The sequence below is a fragment of the Scophthalmus maximus genome, chromosome 5 (genome assembly GCF_022379125.1).
Source record: "Scophthalmus maximus strain ysfricsl-2021 chromosome 5, ASM2237912v1, whole genome shotgun sequence".
Classification (NCBI taxonomy): domain Eukaryota; kingdom Metazoa; phylum Chordata; class Actinopteri; order Pleuronectiformes; family Scophthalmidae; genus Scophthalmus; species Scophthalmus maximus.
Genome location: NC_061519.1, coordinates 6,298,786 through 6,317,866, shown reverse-complemented (window position 1 = coordinate 6,317,866; position 19,081 = coordinate 6,298,786). Strand labels below are relative to the sequence as shown.

The window sequence follows — 19,081 nt, the reverse complement described above, 5'->3', positions numbered from 1 at the left end:
GGCCACACAAATAAAGAAAAGCCTTTTACCGAGACCCCTGCTGCACCCTAATCCCTCAGACCAATGTGAACTGCATCAGGCACAGATTGTCTATAGGCCACATGCTGTGCGACAACAGCTACAACAGGATAATGGCCTTATGTAAAGTCTTGCGTGTTTTAAGGTCAAGATGTTGCTCTGGATTAATTTCACAGCTTCTATAGACATATTATATCCAGAGAAAAAGGGAACCATTTGACAAAATTTTCCTCAGAATTAGTGAAGCGTTTAAAAAGCTTTGGTCACATTCTTGTTTGTATGAAACCATTTTAGGCTCACACTAGTTTCAACTAAGAAATTTGACATGAAAAGCAATCAACTCTCGGAACTGTTTTCAGTTTTATATGCCCGTCGAGGCACATCTGATATACAGTCGGTCACACTGTACACTGTGACACCTGTCACAAAGGAGACTGAACACCGAGAGGAAAAAGCTGGAATTAAAGGGGCTCAGTGAAATAAACAATGGTGATCCGTGACAAAGAGGAATAAGATATATCTTTCATACACACACACACACACACACAAAAAAAACCCCGAGGAAACATTGGCCATTGTCTGGGCTCTACACATGGGATTTGTTGAATATCACCCGGATTGTGAGTCAGTGTGCATGCATTATAAAAAAAATCATAGACTTTGCAAATATACTTTCATATGGTACAGCAACCAGCAGAAGGAAAAACACATTTAAATTTCCTCAAGCACTGGGTTTGTGATCTGCGTATGTGATTTCTAGTACATGGGCCAATCCTGTGTGCTAAGAATGATGTTTCTATACAACAGCAAGTACCACCCCCCTGATTCTGCTTCTGTTCACACATGTAGCTGTTGATTCATAAATAAAATATGTTGCCTCTGTATATACTCCATCCAGAGATTATGTTTCCAGCTAAACCAACACGCTGTTGCGTTAGTGTAATTTCTTGGAAATTAGTGAGACAATAAAACATGACACACACACAAATAAATAAATAATAAATGTACATGTATGTTTGTGAGCCACAAAGACAAATTTCCCCTGTGACAGGTGTTGGTGGTGACTGTAGATGTGGATATTTACATGTGGTGTAATAAAAGCAAAATGAAAAATACTGTATGAGATGCGGAGGCGAGAAAATAACCCAGCTCCTCAGCAACACAGGGGATGCGGATGTTATATATATTTCTCCTCGTTACCAGTGTTGTGTGTGGAGCTCCTACGCCCAATCTTTTGATTTAACAGAATCAGGTTTAGACACAAGCTTAGACACCACACCTGCTGCAGGAGCGAGATCTGAAGGCTGGATGAAAACCAATTTCCCTCTGTAGCCACGCAGCTCGGCTCAGCACTCTGTCAGCCTGTGTCCGATGCCACAGTCAATGTGTTTTCATGCACGGCAGTGACCGGGTTGAACTGGTACAGTAGGTGGCGCTCTGCCGACGTACAACTGGTCAGAATAAGGCTTTTTCTTCCTGGTTGACTTTTGTCAAAATCACAACAAGCGTGAGGAGAACACGGAGGACTTTTCAGCGCTGTACATTTCATACGTTCATACGCCTCAGTAACTTAACTTGCCGTGGAGAAGTCCTCGGGTTTAAAGGTACAGTTTGTGTTGTTGATGTTGTTGGGGAGGGGCAGTTATAACCTACGGAGAATGCCCGGATGCATAACCCGAGTTTACCACCGGTTAAGGTGTTTACATGAACGAATCCCCTGGTTACTGAAGGAGTTATCTAGGTCTGTTAACCTAGATGAGAACTCAGATTTTGGCTGGGGTGAGGTGTTTACATGGCGTTTGAGAGACCGGGGATTTCCTTAACCCGAATATAATTGGGTTTTTTAAAAAGCATGTTAATGCACCTAGTTTGCGAATGAAAGCTGCATCGGCTAAATTTATATTTTTGTGCAAGTCGAGCACAGCTCCACTTTAACAGACTCATCTCATCTATGTAGAGCAAACTGAGATAAATGCTCTCGGCATTTGACAAAATTACATTATCAACCACAATAATAACAGATATTGAACTACAACATGGCCAAGGGCCCACAATGAGGACGATCAGTCAGAGGGATGGATTCTCGGGTGCTGGACCAGTGAAGCTCCTCACATGAGAACTTTTGATTTGATGGTCAAGGTGAGCAACTTCCAAAACATACATCACACTGATCACTTTAAAAGGAACCCAATACCTATATACTGGGTACTTCCTCCCTTTGCTATAAGAACAGTCTCAGCTCTTCTCTTCTATGATTCCGCAAGAGATTCTTGAGATCCGCGTGCACATGACTGCATCACATCATAAGTCAATAAGTCTCTAAGAGTAAAAACTCAGTTGTCGTGTGTGGAAATGTAAGGAGGTCAGCAGTTTCAGGAACACGTGTCACAGTAAAGTCACTGGGATCCTCTTGTTTTCACTGTGACCTGTATCTGCAGGGGTTTTATACACTGCACTGCACTACATGAATGGATAGGTACATGAATAAGTAGTTGTTCCTCATAGAATGGCCAGTGGACGTATATAATTCTTTTAAAACCTAAACAAAAATGAAATAATCAGGAAGTCTTTTTTTTTTTCCATACTGAGCTGTTTTGAATTACAGGGAGGTAAAATCTGTCAGGATGGAAGAGTGGTGGAGTGTGGTGAAGGAGTAAGGGAAACTGCATAAACACCTCGAGAGGAAGGAAGGTTTTCTGTACCCGAGGCAGAACAAAGCCGCTCCACCGAGAGAGAGAGGATTCACACACTGCTACAGTTTGCTCACACTCACTGAGGCGCAGCTGAGTACATATACTGTGGGTATGGGTTGAGATGGAATCTCCCCGGATTTCTCTCTGCACATCAGTGCAGAGCCCAGCAGTGCAAGCCCAGCAGAACTCTGTGTGTGTGTGTGTGTGTGTGTTTGTGTGTGTGGTCTAGGTGATTCTGGGGACCAAAATCTTTTCATACAGTCATTGGGACTTTTGTTCATTATGGGGAATCTCTTAGGGGACGTGATTTGAGGTTTGGGCAGTGGCACTATCAAGGAGAGTTGCATGTAGCATATAAATATTATGTTACATGTTATAAATAAAATGCTACATGGTGGTAAAATGCTTTTATCTGATATTTTACATTCGGTACCTTTCATTTAAATCAATAAAGTATATTTTCTATAATAGTTAAATAGTATATTTAGGTTTAAGTGTCACGGTTTGAAGGAGCGCGACCCAAATGAAGGTAAGCAGTAAAAAAGAGTATTTAATAACGAAGGTAACAAAAGACTTAGAACTCTCCACACCTCAAATCCATCTCGAGATCCGCCCCATCTGGCCCCCCCTGTGAAAAATTTCTGGGGGCGCCACTGGGTTGGGGGAAGTTTAGAGTAAATCTCCAGGAAATGACGGTACATCAATGTAATATCCCCTCAAGGATATATGTCATAGAGACTGAATTTTTATATACTTAATCTGATTAGATATATTTTTTCATTTGTGAATGCATTCTTGAGTCAATGCGTGAACGTTGTTTTGTGACCACCAAATTCTAATCAGTTCATCCTTGAGTCCAAGAGGACATTTGCCCATTTGTACAGTAGACCTTTTAAAGTAAATCCTATTACCCTGCCCAGAGTTTACCTTCTCACTCCCAATCAGCAAAGATTAAACCCACGCTTCTCGTGTGGGTTTAAGGTCCCTGCTTTGAATGTTATCAATCTGTTAAAAATGGATGTTAGCAGTTGGTTCAGAAGTACACACATAAGTACTTATTTAAACCCAAGCCATGATAAGAAGCTAGGCCTGTCGTGATAACTACTTTTTGACGATTATTAGGCAAGAAATTATTGCGATAAATTATATTATTGTCATTTTTTGCAACTGAGGCATTTGAGCTTTTAGCAAAGGCCTATGGGAAAGTTGTGTGTGAATCACTGCATTCTTCTCCTGCACGATTTGTGTCGCTGAATCATTTCCAGCACTACCACTTGTGGTCTGGGATCTTTAAAACGACCATATAAGTCGTTATAACCTGCAGTGTTTGCCCTACATGCATTCAGGAGCGGCAGTGCTGAACTACTGGATTTTGACTGCCACTGCTGAATTTGTATAATTTACTTTTTAAATTTTGGGCTCCGTCTTATCGATGGATGGGAACAGAAACCCTGTATTAAACAAACCCAGGGGCTAAATTATGAAAGTATCAATAAGCTCAGATGTTATTAGTGCTGCTAACGGTATTGTAGAATTTCATGCATTCGCTATTCCCAAACCTGAGTTCTGTGAAGGGGGCGTGCCCAGCTCTCAATGCGCAGCACAGACGGAACACTCTAACCTGCTCCTTGCGACGATGGATCGTTGTCACAAGTGTATTTAATGTTTTGCAAGTAAAAGCGGTAACACGAGTGATCTGTGGAAACATTTAGTGAAAGTGAAAGTAAACTCTACTTCTGCTGGTCCCAGTCAGAGACAACAGCTGCAGCTAGTGACCTGGTTAATAGCGAAATACCTCTAACCCTTTACAACTGTAGTCCAACAGTATGTTTGTACATATTGAGTTTTCCCCCATACCTGCAATTCACTTCTGCTGCTACAACTCCATCCTAGGGGATGACCTGCTTCCTTACCACGGACCTGCTTCAAAAACTACCTATCTGGTGTGTTTTTTGGTGTTGGATAGTGTGGAACATGGTAGTCTTGTCTTTTCACGCCTGCATTTAAGTGAGTACACACGATGTGGCTGGTCAATTCATCAGAACAGTGTGAGCATAAAAGTCACAGGTTCTAGCTGTGTTCCTCTATCCAGGCTAATATAATAATTCCCTGTAATAATTCTCTGGGTTCATCTTTATCCTTGAAATCCATATTCATAATATCATGTCATACATTATATTAATTGGAAAGTTTCCGTCTTTTGGTGTGAAATTGTCTTGAATGAAGGGTGGCATGCTTGTGCAGTGATTCCATTCTTTCTTTGTGGAGTTCGCATGTTCTTTCTGTGCGGATGTGGCTTTTCTCCTGGGACTCCAGCTTCCTCCCACGGCCCAGAGACATGCAGGTTGACCGGCAACTCTGAATTGCCTGAAAGTGTGAATGGTTGTTTGTCTCTGTATGTCAGCCCTGCGATGGGCCTTGTGCCCTTTCCAGGCTGAACCCCGCCCCTCACCCAGTATTCGCTGGGGTAAGCAGAATAGATAAATGTAGGTCTTCCATCAACTTCCGTGCTTGAAGGAGATTTAGAGATTTATTGTGATTTAAAGGGTCAGTAAGCCATTTTAAACCAATGCATATTTTGTCAAACATAGCCAATATTTCCTCAGGGTCTGCTAGCTGTCGGTTCTGTAAAGTTTTTTTAAATACAAGCTGCTGCCTGGTCTGCGGTGTGATGTGTGGAATGATCAGACAAAGACGACCAAAAAACTAAGATGAAATGGGAAAATGCCAAACAGAATCAACTGAGGACAGTCAGCGACCTGGACTGGGGGCTAAGAAGCCCTGTAGGGCTTTAAATCCTGCTCACTGCCCCACAGGCATTTTTCAAAACCAAATCACTCTCGGCTGCATGCTGCAGTAATCAATGTTTGACAAGTTACTCAGGAAGGGTAATAAGTTACTTATTACTTATTACTTTTTCAAAAAGTAATTATATAACCTTACTTATTACTTGGTTTTAAAAGTAATTTGTTATGTTACTCATTATATTACTATATTACTTTTGTGGGTTCTGCATATTCAGTCATAAGAGAAGCAAGGAATATCTGATGGTTTTACAGAACCTTAAAATGTTGCATAACACCACATTTAAGCTGATATTGTGTCCAGCTTCTTGTTCTGTTATTTCTGCCCTGGCATATTAAGCGAGGTCCTAAAGTTAAAATGTGAAACAATGATTGTATGTCATTAGCAGAAGCTTCTCAAACCTCTTATCTATGACATACCCAGCGACAAGCCTTTCCAGGTCATCCTCCATCCTGTGTTAAACCTTTTGGCTAGTAGCCATAGCCGACGTGACCTGCCCACACATGCACGTCATCATATAAGAAAGCCTACCTAGGACAAAATACAAATTTGCATTCTCGAAAAGCGAAAGTAATGCAGCGTTATTTGGATCAGTAACTGTAATATAATTACTATTTCGGAAATTGTTATCCATCACACTACTAGTTACTGGGAAAAATATAACAGTAATATATTAGTGAGTAATTAGTTACTGCCCAACACTGGCAATGATACAGAAATAGAGCACATAGATTACATGTCCGAGAGAGCAGCAGGGTTGGTGAAAGGAGCTATCCAGTCCACCTCATAATAACCAAAATCAGAAATTCAACCAACCAACAGATAAGTTGCACACTACAACTTGTTTCTCTGTTCTACTGGGAGCTGGTGCAGGAGTGCTGAGCCACGGCCATGTGGTTTTAGGTAAAACTCTGGACAAGACGGAGTTTATTAAACAGCTGTTTCGTCAATCCAGCATCAAGTGCATTGCAGTAGTCTAGTTTACTGGAAAAAGAGCATGGCATCTAACTTTGAATGTATTTCGAAATAAAAAAAAAGCCAGTCTTTTACATATTTTACATCCGTTCCTGGAAATAACTATCAGAGTCTAAAAGTTTTCACCTGCTTACGCCTGGTGCCCCGAGCCTCGGGACCCATCCTGCCACACAGCAGGGGGTCAGCGCTGAGGGCTCCGTCAAAAAAAAGAACGTTTTGCTGCAGTGGAACATCATTTGGCAGGATGCTGCCTTGGCTGGTGATATAAACACACATTGTCATGCGTGGTTCATTTGATACATGAACCCACTATTCCTACTTTGATAGCTTTCCAGAATTATACGATCAGAGCGTTTTTGGCAACTGAGAATATTTCCGTGTTCATGAATAATTAAAACTAATCGTCCTGGATTGTATTTCACCCATACGTGGAACTCTACACCCCACCCAGCACAGGGCCTGATTTACGTAGGTCTGGTGTCCTCAAATGCTGCACAGGCAACGCGAACGTGTTCAGTATTCTACACGGCTCTTTGACGGACTACACACACATCACACTTTCATTGAGTTAGTCTCAAACTGAAGTTACAACAGCAGAGTGATCTCTCCCTGCACAGGACACGTCAAGTCGCGCTTGAACCCGATCGCATTAGAGATTGTTTTATACAGTACATGACATGACTGTCACTGCTCCATGTCCCGAGACATGTGTGTTCCACGTTTTCAAATTTGCATTACCCTAATATTTCAAAAGCTATGAGCTAATGTTGGAGTTTGTCGCTGTGATTCCACAGCCGCTCTGCTGTGCACTGACCTCAGGACTGTGTAATGTCCCGCAGTCGGTCTTCCTCTGGTCCTCATTAGCTTTCACATCCACGTTTCTGCTCCGCCGGATCGTAATTAAATTACATCAGTATTCAGGTCCGTTCACATTAGTGTTCGGATCCCGCCGGGGCCTGGCCGGCTCGTTGTTAACTTTCACATCCATTTTTGGATCGCTCTCTGAGAAATGTAATGAATTCACTGTTGGGGAAGCGTGTCATCGCTCTGTATGCGGATTGAACATGCCTGCTTCTGCTGCAGGTTCATTTGTTTCATATGATTAATCACTGCAGTGCTGCTAGATTAGGAGGACTTTAATGTCTGTCATTCAGCAGAAGGTGTCATGGTACTTTGCTGTTTTCGAGGTGAGAACGACATTCACATTGATTAAACTTCGGCCACTTGGCATGCTTGTAAATTGTGTCTGGCTGAAACATTGTATCAGAGGTGACATATTATGTAAAAATGTGAAAAAAGACCACCCTATGTTTTTTTTGTGAGCTGACTAAACCCTACAGCCTGAAGCTCTGAACAACTGGTTCAGATTTCTTTCCCACTGTGATGTCACAGTTGGACTCTTTTGGGGGTAACCCCATCTGCAATCTGAGAATCTCCACTTCTCTGCTGAAGGGTCATGACATTTCCAACATGTTTTAAAACCGGTTGACTGATCACAACAGTCTGGGCCAGATGGTAAATCAGACCAGACTGGGGTTCATTGGGAGGCGGGGCTAAAACAAATCCAGGCGCTTCAGACAGAGGGTGAAAAGAGGAGCTGCACATTTCTCGTATGTGACGTTATGACCTAAAATTGAAGAGCCAGGGTCTATAAGATGGAGCATTTCTGTATTATGCAATAGACAGCATCATTTATCAGCCAACTGTAGAGTTTGAGAACACAAGGAGTCATATTTTGACAGGAAGTCGTCAACTCTGAAGAGAGTGTAAATATAGTTTGTACTGTAGTTACATTATGGTGTGTAGGATCTCTTTTCTAAAAATCAATCAGTGACATCACATCATGAAACAGGTCGGGCAAATCGCATCCATTCATCTAAAACAGGGGCAGGTTAGACATGATGACTGACGGAGGGGCGTGGCTGAAGCATGTGTTTGTACGATGGCTGCCATTGGTGTGGGGAGGTCTGTTGGATCACACACCTGCACCTACAGGACAGTGTTTTTTTTATATGCTGCCATTTCATGTCCTCTGCTTTGATTGGTTGAAGGTCTGTCCAACTGTGTTCAGAGTCACTTTGGTTTGTAACCACAACCACAACAGCTCTGATAATGAGCTGACATAACCTGGAGCCCCGACCGGCGGGCGTAGCTAGACTCCCGGCCGGCCGCGAGCTCGGCAGGCCGGGATGTCCTTAACGTTCTATCGCCCAGCCCCTTGTGCTCTGTGTTATTATGGAGAACGTGTTCGCTGTGCCTCCCGGGTCTACTACGTCGTGTATGTGCCTTGTTACGTGCGACTGTTGTCATGGTAGCGCAACACCGTAGTTGCGTTGCAGACCCGGGGAGGAGCGAGGCGGAGCGAGGCAGAGCGAGGCGGAACACGAAGGGAGGCGGGCGAGGAGTGAGCAGGAAAGCACTGGAATCGACCATAGTCTCACAGGGCTGTTTATACAGAAAGAGGAGGGTGCTGTGTGGCTTGACCCTTGAGGTGTTTTGACATGGAATGGCAAAGACATGTAGTGCACACATCTGAAAACCAATGTAACTTGTGTAAATGGGGGCATAATATGGGCCCTTCAAGATTTTAACCAGGACTGGCAAGTACCAGACACTTTGCGACGAGTGTCCACTCGCGTCAATAGTTCAGACCTCTCCCACTTATGTCGAAACTGCGTCTCCACTACCAAGCACTGAATTAGTGTCTTTATATTTGAGGCCAATCTCAAAATAAAACTCTGTTCACCTGTCTGCCACGAGTGTGTGCACTCCGCTGTTGTGCCTATGGAGATTCTCATTCATCCAGGTCATAGTTTACCCCACAAGAGTGTTGAATCAGGAGCGACTGGACTTTGTTGTAATTTCTTGAAGGCGTTTCACCTTCATCCAAGAGGCTTATTCGGTTCTTGGATTAGAGGTGAAACGTCTTTAAGAAATTATAAACCAAGTCCGGTTACTCCGCTAATGTGTTTGGTTTGCCGAACTGACCCGGAAGCACATTGAAAGTTCTGAGAGATCTCGCAAAACTACATCTCTCTCTATGTCCGCTCCGGGGCTCCGTATTTTCTAAAAGGCGTCTACAGGAACTGTAGACTGTAACAGTCTGTGGTTGCATCTTGGTCGTACTAAGCTGTAGCTAATCTAAACATATACGACCTTGGATTCTGAGACATACAAAACTTATTTTACTTTGGCAGACAGACATGGTAAGAAGCTAGTAAAGATGTGCTTCTGTAATAGGTTATGAACTATGCAGTAATAGGTAAAAAAAACTTATTTGGCTGCATATTTCCTGACTGTTCATTCATTTTCACTGTCTGACACATTTTAAAAAGATTTAATTAAGACCACGAACGCTGCAAATTACCACAATGAATTGACATATTCACATGGTTAACCTGGATCAATAAAGTGTTCTCAAATGCTGTTTTTATTTATTATTTTATAGTTGATGTAGTTTACAGTATTTATTCCCGTATTCCCATCTGTTTATATGTTATTTATATACATATTTTTAAAAATATATAAACTGTGAAATGTGTCCACCATCAACATAACACGTAAATCGAATGTGTCTGCATATTCAACCTTTTCTTTTTTAAATGAAAGCTCTTCGTAAACAGCGCAGGTTCCTTTCTACACATTAATTATTAATGACATTGACCTTGGCAGTGACGATGCTTTATTGTGACGGATCGCTGCTACAGTCGGAGCCACATATGTGTGTGTCCCTACAGCTCCACACTGACATGGACCACGGAGACAATGCGGTGAAGTACACTTTGTCAGGAGAAGGAGCCGGGTCCATCTTCACCATCGATCAAATTACTGGAGACATACATGCGCTGGTGGGGCTGGACAGGTCAGTACTCATCAATAATAACAATACACTAATAGTCTGTTTCTAATCACAGATTGATCATCATCAGGATGGATATATTCATATTTCATCTCGGAGTTCGCTATAGCTACTGGTTACGGAAGTAGTATCAATAATGTATCCCTGTTTATAATATATTATGTGTATAGTACATGAGGCCCTTAGTCTCGGAATGGGCCTTAAGCAATTCTGTGTGAATTATTCCACCTCCAGTGACTGCCTATGCTATTCAAATTTTAAGGCAAACTACACACAGAAAATCTATGGGGATTTTTGAAACAGAAATTGGACTGGGGACTTGGATTATTATTATTTTGCAACGTTGTTACGTTTTATATATTTTCATGCACACAAATATAGCTCCAGCTCGAGCTCAATAATGTGTATGTACACAGTATGTTATGCAGACAACGTTGGCTTTGATTATAATTATAATCTGTGTATATCAGAGTAAAATATGTCCAGTTATGCGTGTTGAAGGTGCATCATTTGATGTTATTCCTTCCTGACAGACGCTGCATAATTTGCAGATTAACAAGTTAATAAGACGAAGCGGTGAGCTAATGGGAAACAGGTGGAGGCAGGTGAAGTGGCAATCTGCCACGAGTGAGGAGCTTAACATCCTCATACTGTACATGCATTCATATGTGTCCAAAAAAAAGGGTATCCTGTCAGTGTTTTTCCAAATACTCTGTAGGTGAGGTCTGGTTAAACACTTTTAATAATATAAACTTTATTTCTATAGCACTTTTTATAACAAGGTTACAAAGTGCTTTCCAGAAAAAACAGCAGATAAAAACCAAGAACATCACAACCAACAATAATGCATTAAAATACAAAAAAACCTAGAGGTATCATAAAGGGCAAGGAGGGATGATACATACCAACAATTAATCAAATATTAATAAACGCTTTGCTATAAAAGAATGTTTTAAGAAGGGATTTTTCGAGATATTTTTAAGATGAAAGAAGCATGACTGAGCATCGAAGCAGAGAGCAGCATCAAGTTTTACCCCAAGATTTCTGGCAGCCGGCTTCATATTTTTTGTGAGGGAACCAAGCTTGCTGTGAACACGACTGGGAGAGTTAATTGTACTAGTGACTATGATCTCGGTTTTAGCATCATTCAATTTTAAAAAGTTTTGCGACATCCAGCATTTGACATCATTGAGGCAGGCAAGGAGGTTGTCTAAGCTACTGCTTGGGATCACTGGACTGAAGAGGGACATATAACTGTGTCATCGGCATAACAACGATGGGAGACACCATGGTTCTGAATGATCTGGCCGAGAGGACGCATGTAAATAGAAATTAATAATGGGCCAAGAATGGACCCCTGAGGAACCCCACAATTGAAATGGGCAACAGGGGAACTGGCATATAAGGGCAGAGAAGGTTCTATTCGAGAGGTAAGAAGATGACAATTGTAACTCTGTTCCCTGGTGGTTATAGTTGGGAAAGCAATTCTTAGTTAAATATGGCTAAAAGTTAAATAATGTCAACTGATAATATTCACTTGCTTTGTTCGAGCAGCCATCACTCAAAGCAAATTGATTCAATTCAATTTCTTAAACATCCTTTGTGGGGCATACTAAATTATCAAACAAACATATCAGACTCACCTAGACTTTTCTATCCAGCGGAATCTATCGTTGTCTGCGTTGTGTAATGAAGAGACCAAGACCGCGGCAATCTTTGGAGGTGGTCTACATTTATTCACTGATGATGGAAAGAAAAAATCTAAACATCCTCCAGTCAATGTTGGTCATAAAACCCCTACACAAATCAAATGATTAAAAACATTTCACCACATTAAACTGAACTTTAAGGTGACAGATAAACCTCAGAACCTAACAAGAGAATTACAGACCACAATGCTACGTACCTCTCCCGTGGAGCACAGTAGAAAAAAAGGGGAGAGGGTCTTTTAAAGGTAACATAGGGGAACAGAACTTCAGTCACAAATGCTCCACATATTGACTATAAGGAGGCTCAACCATGTCAGGCAATGACTATTTACAAATTTTTGTAATCACAGTACAAATATGTTGGACTCGGTCTGAATCTCATTAGGGAAGTGATTTCCTCTGACAGAAAACTGTCAGAGGAAATCACGGCGCAGTTGCAGTCTCTATTGTGTCATCTCTGTTGCTTGGAAATATTCAGTGGGTTTGTTATATGCAATGTTTTTCAGGGAGGAGAAGTCCTACTTTACCCTGAGGGCCCAGGCCGTCGACGTCCACACAGGCCTCCCGCTGGAGCCGGAGTCTGAGTTCATCATCAAGGTGCAGGACATCAACGACAACGAGCCACGGTTCCCAGAGGGACCGTACAGCGCCAGTGTCCCGGAGATGTCCCCCACAGGTAGGACGACGAGGAAGAGACCAGGCCACTTATATGAAGACTCACTGTGTGTACCATTATATTGTACACAGAATAAATATTTAATGGCCCACTTCAATTCCCCAAAAAGGAGAACAATGAGGTCACTGAGAAAGAAGAGGCACAACATGTGAAGTATCCAGGACAAATTGTTTGATGTCTTTGCCGATGAGAGTAATTCATTGGAACTTGGCTTTATAATTGTGCTGTGGGCTCTGAGACAGTTATCCGAACTGAAATGGACGACAGTAGAATCCATAAAGTTTAATGCCGTGACAATGGGCTATTTGACAGGAAATAAGAAAGTTCAATTCTCAGTTCATGCCCAAAATGAAAAGCACGTGCAGATCACAGGTGTGTGTACCAAGCCGTGTGTACACATTGTGCACTCTGTACGTATCACAACTTTGATCACACGTCTTAAAATAACAATGAAATACTGCACCACTGACTTCAGACCAAGTTTCTGCTGCTTCAAGATCCCAATGTGCCAACACCGGGGCCTGATCACACTCAGGTTCAGAGCAACACGCCGATGGGAACTTACTTTTATAGAACTAGTGTTGAGCAGCGTTTCAGACAGACAGGAGGTAACGGACAACAGGACGCAGAATACAGGAAAAACGCGTCACAGCACAAGGGGAAACGAGGGGAAAGAAGACGATGCAGTGGGTGGGAAGGGAAAGCAGGTGAGCAGGTGGATGTAGAACCAGGAGTAAAGTCTGGGGAAATCAGGTGGGCTGGTGGAGTATGACACATTGAGTTGAGCCATCACTCCCAGGCCTTGGAAGAAAATCAGAATACACAAAACATTTGGAAACCAAACCATTTAGTTTTTTTTATCACTGCAAAAGTATACTAGTATGGAAATGTTGGCATTTAACCATTGCTCCTCTTTGTACTCAATTAGAGGAGGAGGATTTTTTTTAAATCTTACATTTCGAAAATAAAGGGGAAATACTTTGAAAATAAAGCCAAAATGTCGAGAATAAAGTCAAAAATTGTGACCCGCAAGCACTTTTCAGCAGCACCAAACAACCATTGCATGTTGATGTTTTGATAGCCAGTTTCCTCGCTAACGCTAGCTGCTAACCAAGTTGTAAAGTAGCGATATTATTTTTGACAGGCTGAATCTGGAAGAAACGATGCGGTGACAACGGGTGTTTGCACATGAACGTCAATGTGTGTCCTGACACGATAATGTTCAATTGCAAACAACTCTTAATAAATAAAGGCGTGCAGTTACCGAAGCTAGCGTAGCTTTGCTAACATTAGTTAACTCGGCAGCTGAACTGGTACCACAACAAGGATGTTTAGGGCTATTTCAACTTAATTTTCGTATTTCAACTCTATTCTCAAAATGTTAAATAAATAAAAAAATCTTCCCCCTCATTTTTTTTCTTCTTATGCCTGGCCCTAATACTCTTCCGTATCTTTGCCTGCATTTAGAAGTAAGTAAGTAATAATTTGTCTTGTTTGTGGCTTTTATGAATTCTTATTGTTTTCTTACAGAAATGAATGTAAAGAATAACATATGTTCATTATTTGTCATTAAAATACGTTGTTTTGGTTCAGCTTGCTGCTTTTCACTGTGCTTGGACGTATTAAGTTGTAGTTGTGGCACACACACACACTAAGCCAGACTTAGTGGCCCATCTGTCAGCTAAATACCATTACACAGAGGTAATTTAACAGTCAAGGTCTTTATGCCATAAGCTGTTAATGCTTCAGCTGAGGACCAAAGTGCTCGGGGAGAAGCGTTGACCCTGGTGCATCTCTTGTTGCACTGAAATACTGCAGCAAGCGGTGCCGCGGATTAGCCGCGGTAGCAAACAGCAACAAGCGTCCATGTAATAAAAGCATAATCCTGCCTATGAGAAGTCCACTGCTGGGAGGAGGTGGCGTGGTTGAATTCTCTGCAGAGTTGCTGACTCGTCGTAGAGTATATACAAGTTCAGCAGTTTTGTTTGTCATGTTTTGGGCTCAGTTGTACAGTTGTACAGTTGTGCAGTTTCTTTATTAATATTCAGTCAATTTACAACTTAGTTACAAGGCAACTAACGGACACGGAGGTGACGGCTGACAGACTTCACTTGCTGTAGGCAATAATAATTTTTTAAAGGGAAAAAATTTAATCTTAGACGCCTTGTTCTGGCTGAGCCTGAACCAGCGTTGCCCACTTCTCCATGGATCAATGCCTGCTGTTTTAATAAGGAAACTGTAATAACTATTTTTTTTTGCCATGTATTTAAAATATAGCTCGATTTGTTTTCTGGAATATTTCCAGGAAGGATACCAAACACGAATAGCGCTTGATTCAGAGTCAAATCAATAAACTCCCTCTCACTCTCTTTTTTTGGAATATTTTGCTTATAATGTATGAGTTGGGCTATTTTCCATCTATTAGAGTTAAGACTAAGACGTCCCCTCTTATGAAATCAAATTCAATTGTTTATGTCATTTTGCAATTTCCCAGAGTTGGCTTTACATAATTGGGCAGTGGAGGGTGTAGAGCCTGCTCCCACATATCTAAATCCCCTCCCTCCCACTCAGTTTTAATCTGAACATTACAATTGATGCTGGTATGTGGCCCAACAACATCACAGCTATAGATTTAGTTTCATTTGTTAAATAGACAATATTTGCTCAGTTTAACAGAGTAAAATAATTATTTCTGTAGAAAAACACCCATCACATTAAAGACGCTTGAATAAAAACAAGCAAGAATCATTTTCCACGTACAGAAAGGGAAAGATGTCCATTTTTTTTCTCTCTCTCGAAACAGCTCTACCTATAAAATCATTCCTAACTAGCTGTTGTTATGAAGTGGCTGACTTACACTTTACACTATTGATCTTGTGTTTTCACAGTGGCCCATTTATCCTGTTTATTTTAGTGCCCTTATCCCCAACATACAGTATAATGCAAAGTTCAACATTGAACATGTTGAATGTTGAGCAGAGGATGTGAGTCTGAAGGGAAAATGTGTGTAGTTTCTGCTGGTTTCTGGTTATAGATTAAATAGCAGTTGTTGAGTCATTTTCACTGAAAACTGGTGATGAAACATCACTGATGATTAGACCATCGCCATATTCATGTTTATGAGCTACTCAAACAACAACGTTTTTTCCTCTTCATGAGATATTGATCTCAATACTCTTTTTCTTGAGATAAAAAGATAACCAACCTATAATTCCACATAGGCCGACGAGGGATTTTTACTTATTGCTCAGTGAATTTATTCTGATCCTGATCAGCAAATGAGTTTGTGCGTGTTATATATTCAGTTTACTGTCATAGAGCAAAGAAACCAGAAAATATTCATATTAAAGAAGCTGACATTTTTCCCCCATAAATCTCCTTGAACCGATTAATCAATTAACAAAATAGTTGGCGATTAGTCAAGTAGTCGATTACTCATCGATTACCTGTTGCAGTCATAGATTTATCTCAATTTAAATGTGCAGGAGATAAAATACCCTGAGGCACAAAACCTACCTAGTTCGGTTTAGGAAAGTATATTATTTAAGCTTAGTGTTTCCTTCAGGTTAGTGGACATTCATCATCATGGTTATAATAATGAACAGTGGGTCAAGGTTGTGGAAGAGTCACAGATAAAAGAAATCACACTGATCAGTCTCCCGAGTGTCAACAATTCACCCAAACTTCTTCTTTAAACAAACTTTGTTGCTCTTTGTATCATATGTCACTTAACCCCCTCCTTTGCTCCCGTCATGATTCATCCGGCTGCCTTATAATAAAAAATAACTTTTGTGTGTTGTGTTTGTCAGGAACCTACGTGACACAGGTGACTGCCACCGACGCAGATGACCCCACCTATGGCAACAGCGCGCGCATCGTCTACAGCGTCCTTCACGGACAGCCCTACTTCTCCGTGGACCCCAAGACCGGTGAGCAGGACCGCAACACGTGACCCGTGTTTCCAACTTTCCCATTCCAACTTTTGCAGTAAACCAAAAGTTACTTGCACGGTTTGAATAAAAGAACCGTGACTTCTCCGTGAACCTCCAGCCTTACGCTCCCAGCCGTGTTCCCTCTCTCTCTCTCTCTCTCTCTCTCACAAAAGCGTGAAATTCAACCGGTCATGACACAGGGAGGGGTTCTGAGAGGCAGCTCCTCCTCAGCCCTGCACCTGCTTGCTGAAACAGCCACTCAAAGGGACGTAAAGATTTTCAGTCCTTCCACAGTCATATCAGCGGAGAACTAATCGCTGTGAACATGGGGTGTCATGTTCGATTCTCCCTCCGAGGAGCAACGTGCCCCAACATCCAGCCTCTTTTAGTGCGCACAGGCGGCATCAACCACTGAGTCTGAAACAAAGGTGGTGTTAGTTGGGAAAGTGTCAAACCAGGGAAATAGTGTCAGGAGATGATCAGCGACTGGGACCAGTGTCATCATTTGTGTGATTATTTTGAGGTTTATTCAGACGCGACCTGTAGAAGTGAAGACAATAGAGCGCAACAGTGACCGCCCACTTTTTGAATAGGTCCAACTTCATTGACATTTCATAAAACCCTTAAATGAAGAGGTTTAAGCCTGGATCCAAGACAATAAGCTACGAGATGGATCGTTACCATAAAATGTTTTATTTGGAGCAAAAAAAATTGAAAAAAAAGGCAGTGTTACAAGACGATAGCTGATTATTTCAAGAGCGAAGCAACTACTTTACCTTCATCATCATCACTGTAGAGTTTATATTGTTGACCAGACTCTTGTGATGTGTTACAGCCTGTGTTTTGTGAGCGTATATAGTGTAACGACTGTAGAGTTCAGTGGAAGCAGCGGGTACCAGTAACTCATTCTGCATTCCATTACATCTCGAAGCTCAGAAGTCAGGGTTGGTCAGGTTCCTCCGACCCTCTGAGTAAGAATACAACTCGATAAGGCGTTCCAGTTTCAACCTCCGACTCAGAGTTGGAGATATTCTCCATTGACATTTGGGGAAAGGGATTTTCACTCCCGGAACCTCACTCTATAACAATAACCGACCTAATACTGTATAATGCCATGTTGACCTAATCTGAGTAGGCAGGCACGGGTTGGCCCGAGCCCAAGTTTGCAAGAATCCTCTTCAAAACAGCGGATAAGTTCAGCAGGAAAAATAGGAGTCTTTCAGTGCAGAGAAGTTTTTCATGAATGCTCACAGTAAGAGTCAAAATAACCCAAAAGGGCATTTTGTAACTCTCTCCAGTCCAGCGCATGTCACCATCAAATGGAACATCAGACACAATGTCACTGTGCATGAAGTGACATGAAAATAGTCCACAGAACCTGCTCCTTCAAATGCAATGCGCCGCTAAATACTGATAATGATTTCACTGTGCAATATGTTGGAGTAAAGATGACTACATGAAGAATATATTTCTCTCTGTGTGACTCCCCACTTCTCCCCCACTCGCCATTCCCCAGGAGTGATCAGGACAGCACTGGCCAACATGGACCGCGAGGTGAAAGAGGAATACCAGGTTCTTCTCCAGGCCAAGGACATGGGGGGTCAGCTGGGGGGGCTGGCATCCACCACCACTGTCAACATCACGCTAAGCGACGTCAACGACAACCCACCGCGCTTTGCTAAGAGTGAGAACGTGTCATTGGAGATGTTTGATTGGTTTGTGATGTTCGGACAGGTCACTGGACCATTGAGTGGCTTGTTGGTCCTCCCCTCAGGTATATTCCACCTTCGGGTGCCAGAGTCTGCAACCGTTGGCTCGGCGGTGGGTCGGATTCGGGCCCACGATTTGGACGCCGGCAGTAATGCAGAGGTTCATTACACCATTGTTCCGGGAGATGAGGGCAAAATGTTTGACATCGTCTCGAGTGGCCAAAGTCAAGAGGGAGTCGTAGTCTTGAAAAAGGTACGTACACATTAATAGCGCGAACACTCGTACTGTACAGCTGACATAGATAGAAAGAGCGAGGCGAGTGCTAATGTCCCATTTCAATCACTATGCGTGTGTGTATCCACTTTGCTTTGTCGTCCTTTAATCCCGCCCATCTGTTGTCGAATGAATAATGCCTGCAAATGCTTCCAAAATGAAAGCCCTGTTAATAAATGCAGTGTTTCTGTCCACTGAAATGCTAGAGGGCTTTTAATTTGAAAGGATTACAAGCATGCATTAAGTTAAAGACGTCAAAGTATGTCTCATTTGACTTGTTTAAACAGAGGGGAAATGAAAAAGGCATTTGACCAGCCACTATTTGAACACTTAAAATATGAAAGTGTTCAAATTTTCTGTTGATCTGTGTTATCATCAGTGAAACACATTTTTAAGGTAAAGCATACATTAGATGGGACAGATAATCCTTC

The 19,081-nt window shown here is 42.0% G+C and overlaps 1 protein-coding gene across 1 annotated transcript in view; it reads left to right on the top strand.

The window, feature by feature from the left end:
- LOC118311204 (cadherin-12-like) overlaps positions 1–19,081 on the top strand; it is a 64,564-nt gene that overhangs the window by 22,757 nt on the left and 22,726 nt on the right. Inside the window, exons 3-7 of the mRNA XM_035634831.2 lie at positions 10,229–10,353; positions 12,566–12,735; positions 16,545–16,664; positions 18,184–18,351; positions 18,442–18,629. Of these exons, the coding sequence (XP_035490724.2) occupies positions 10,229–10,353; positions 12,566–12,735; positions 16,545–16,664; positions 18,184–18,351; positions 18,442–18,629 (771 nt within the window). The remainder of the gene's footprint in view (positions 1–10,228; positions 10,354–12,565; positions 12,736–16,544; positions 16,665–18,183; positions 18,352–18,441; positions 18,630–19,081) is intronic.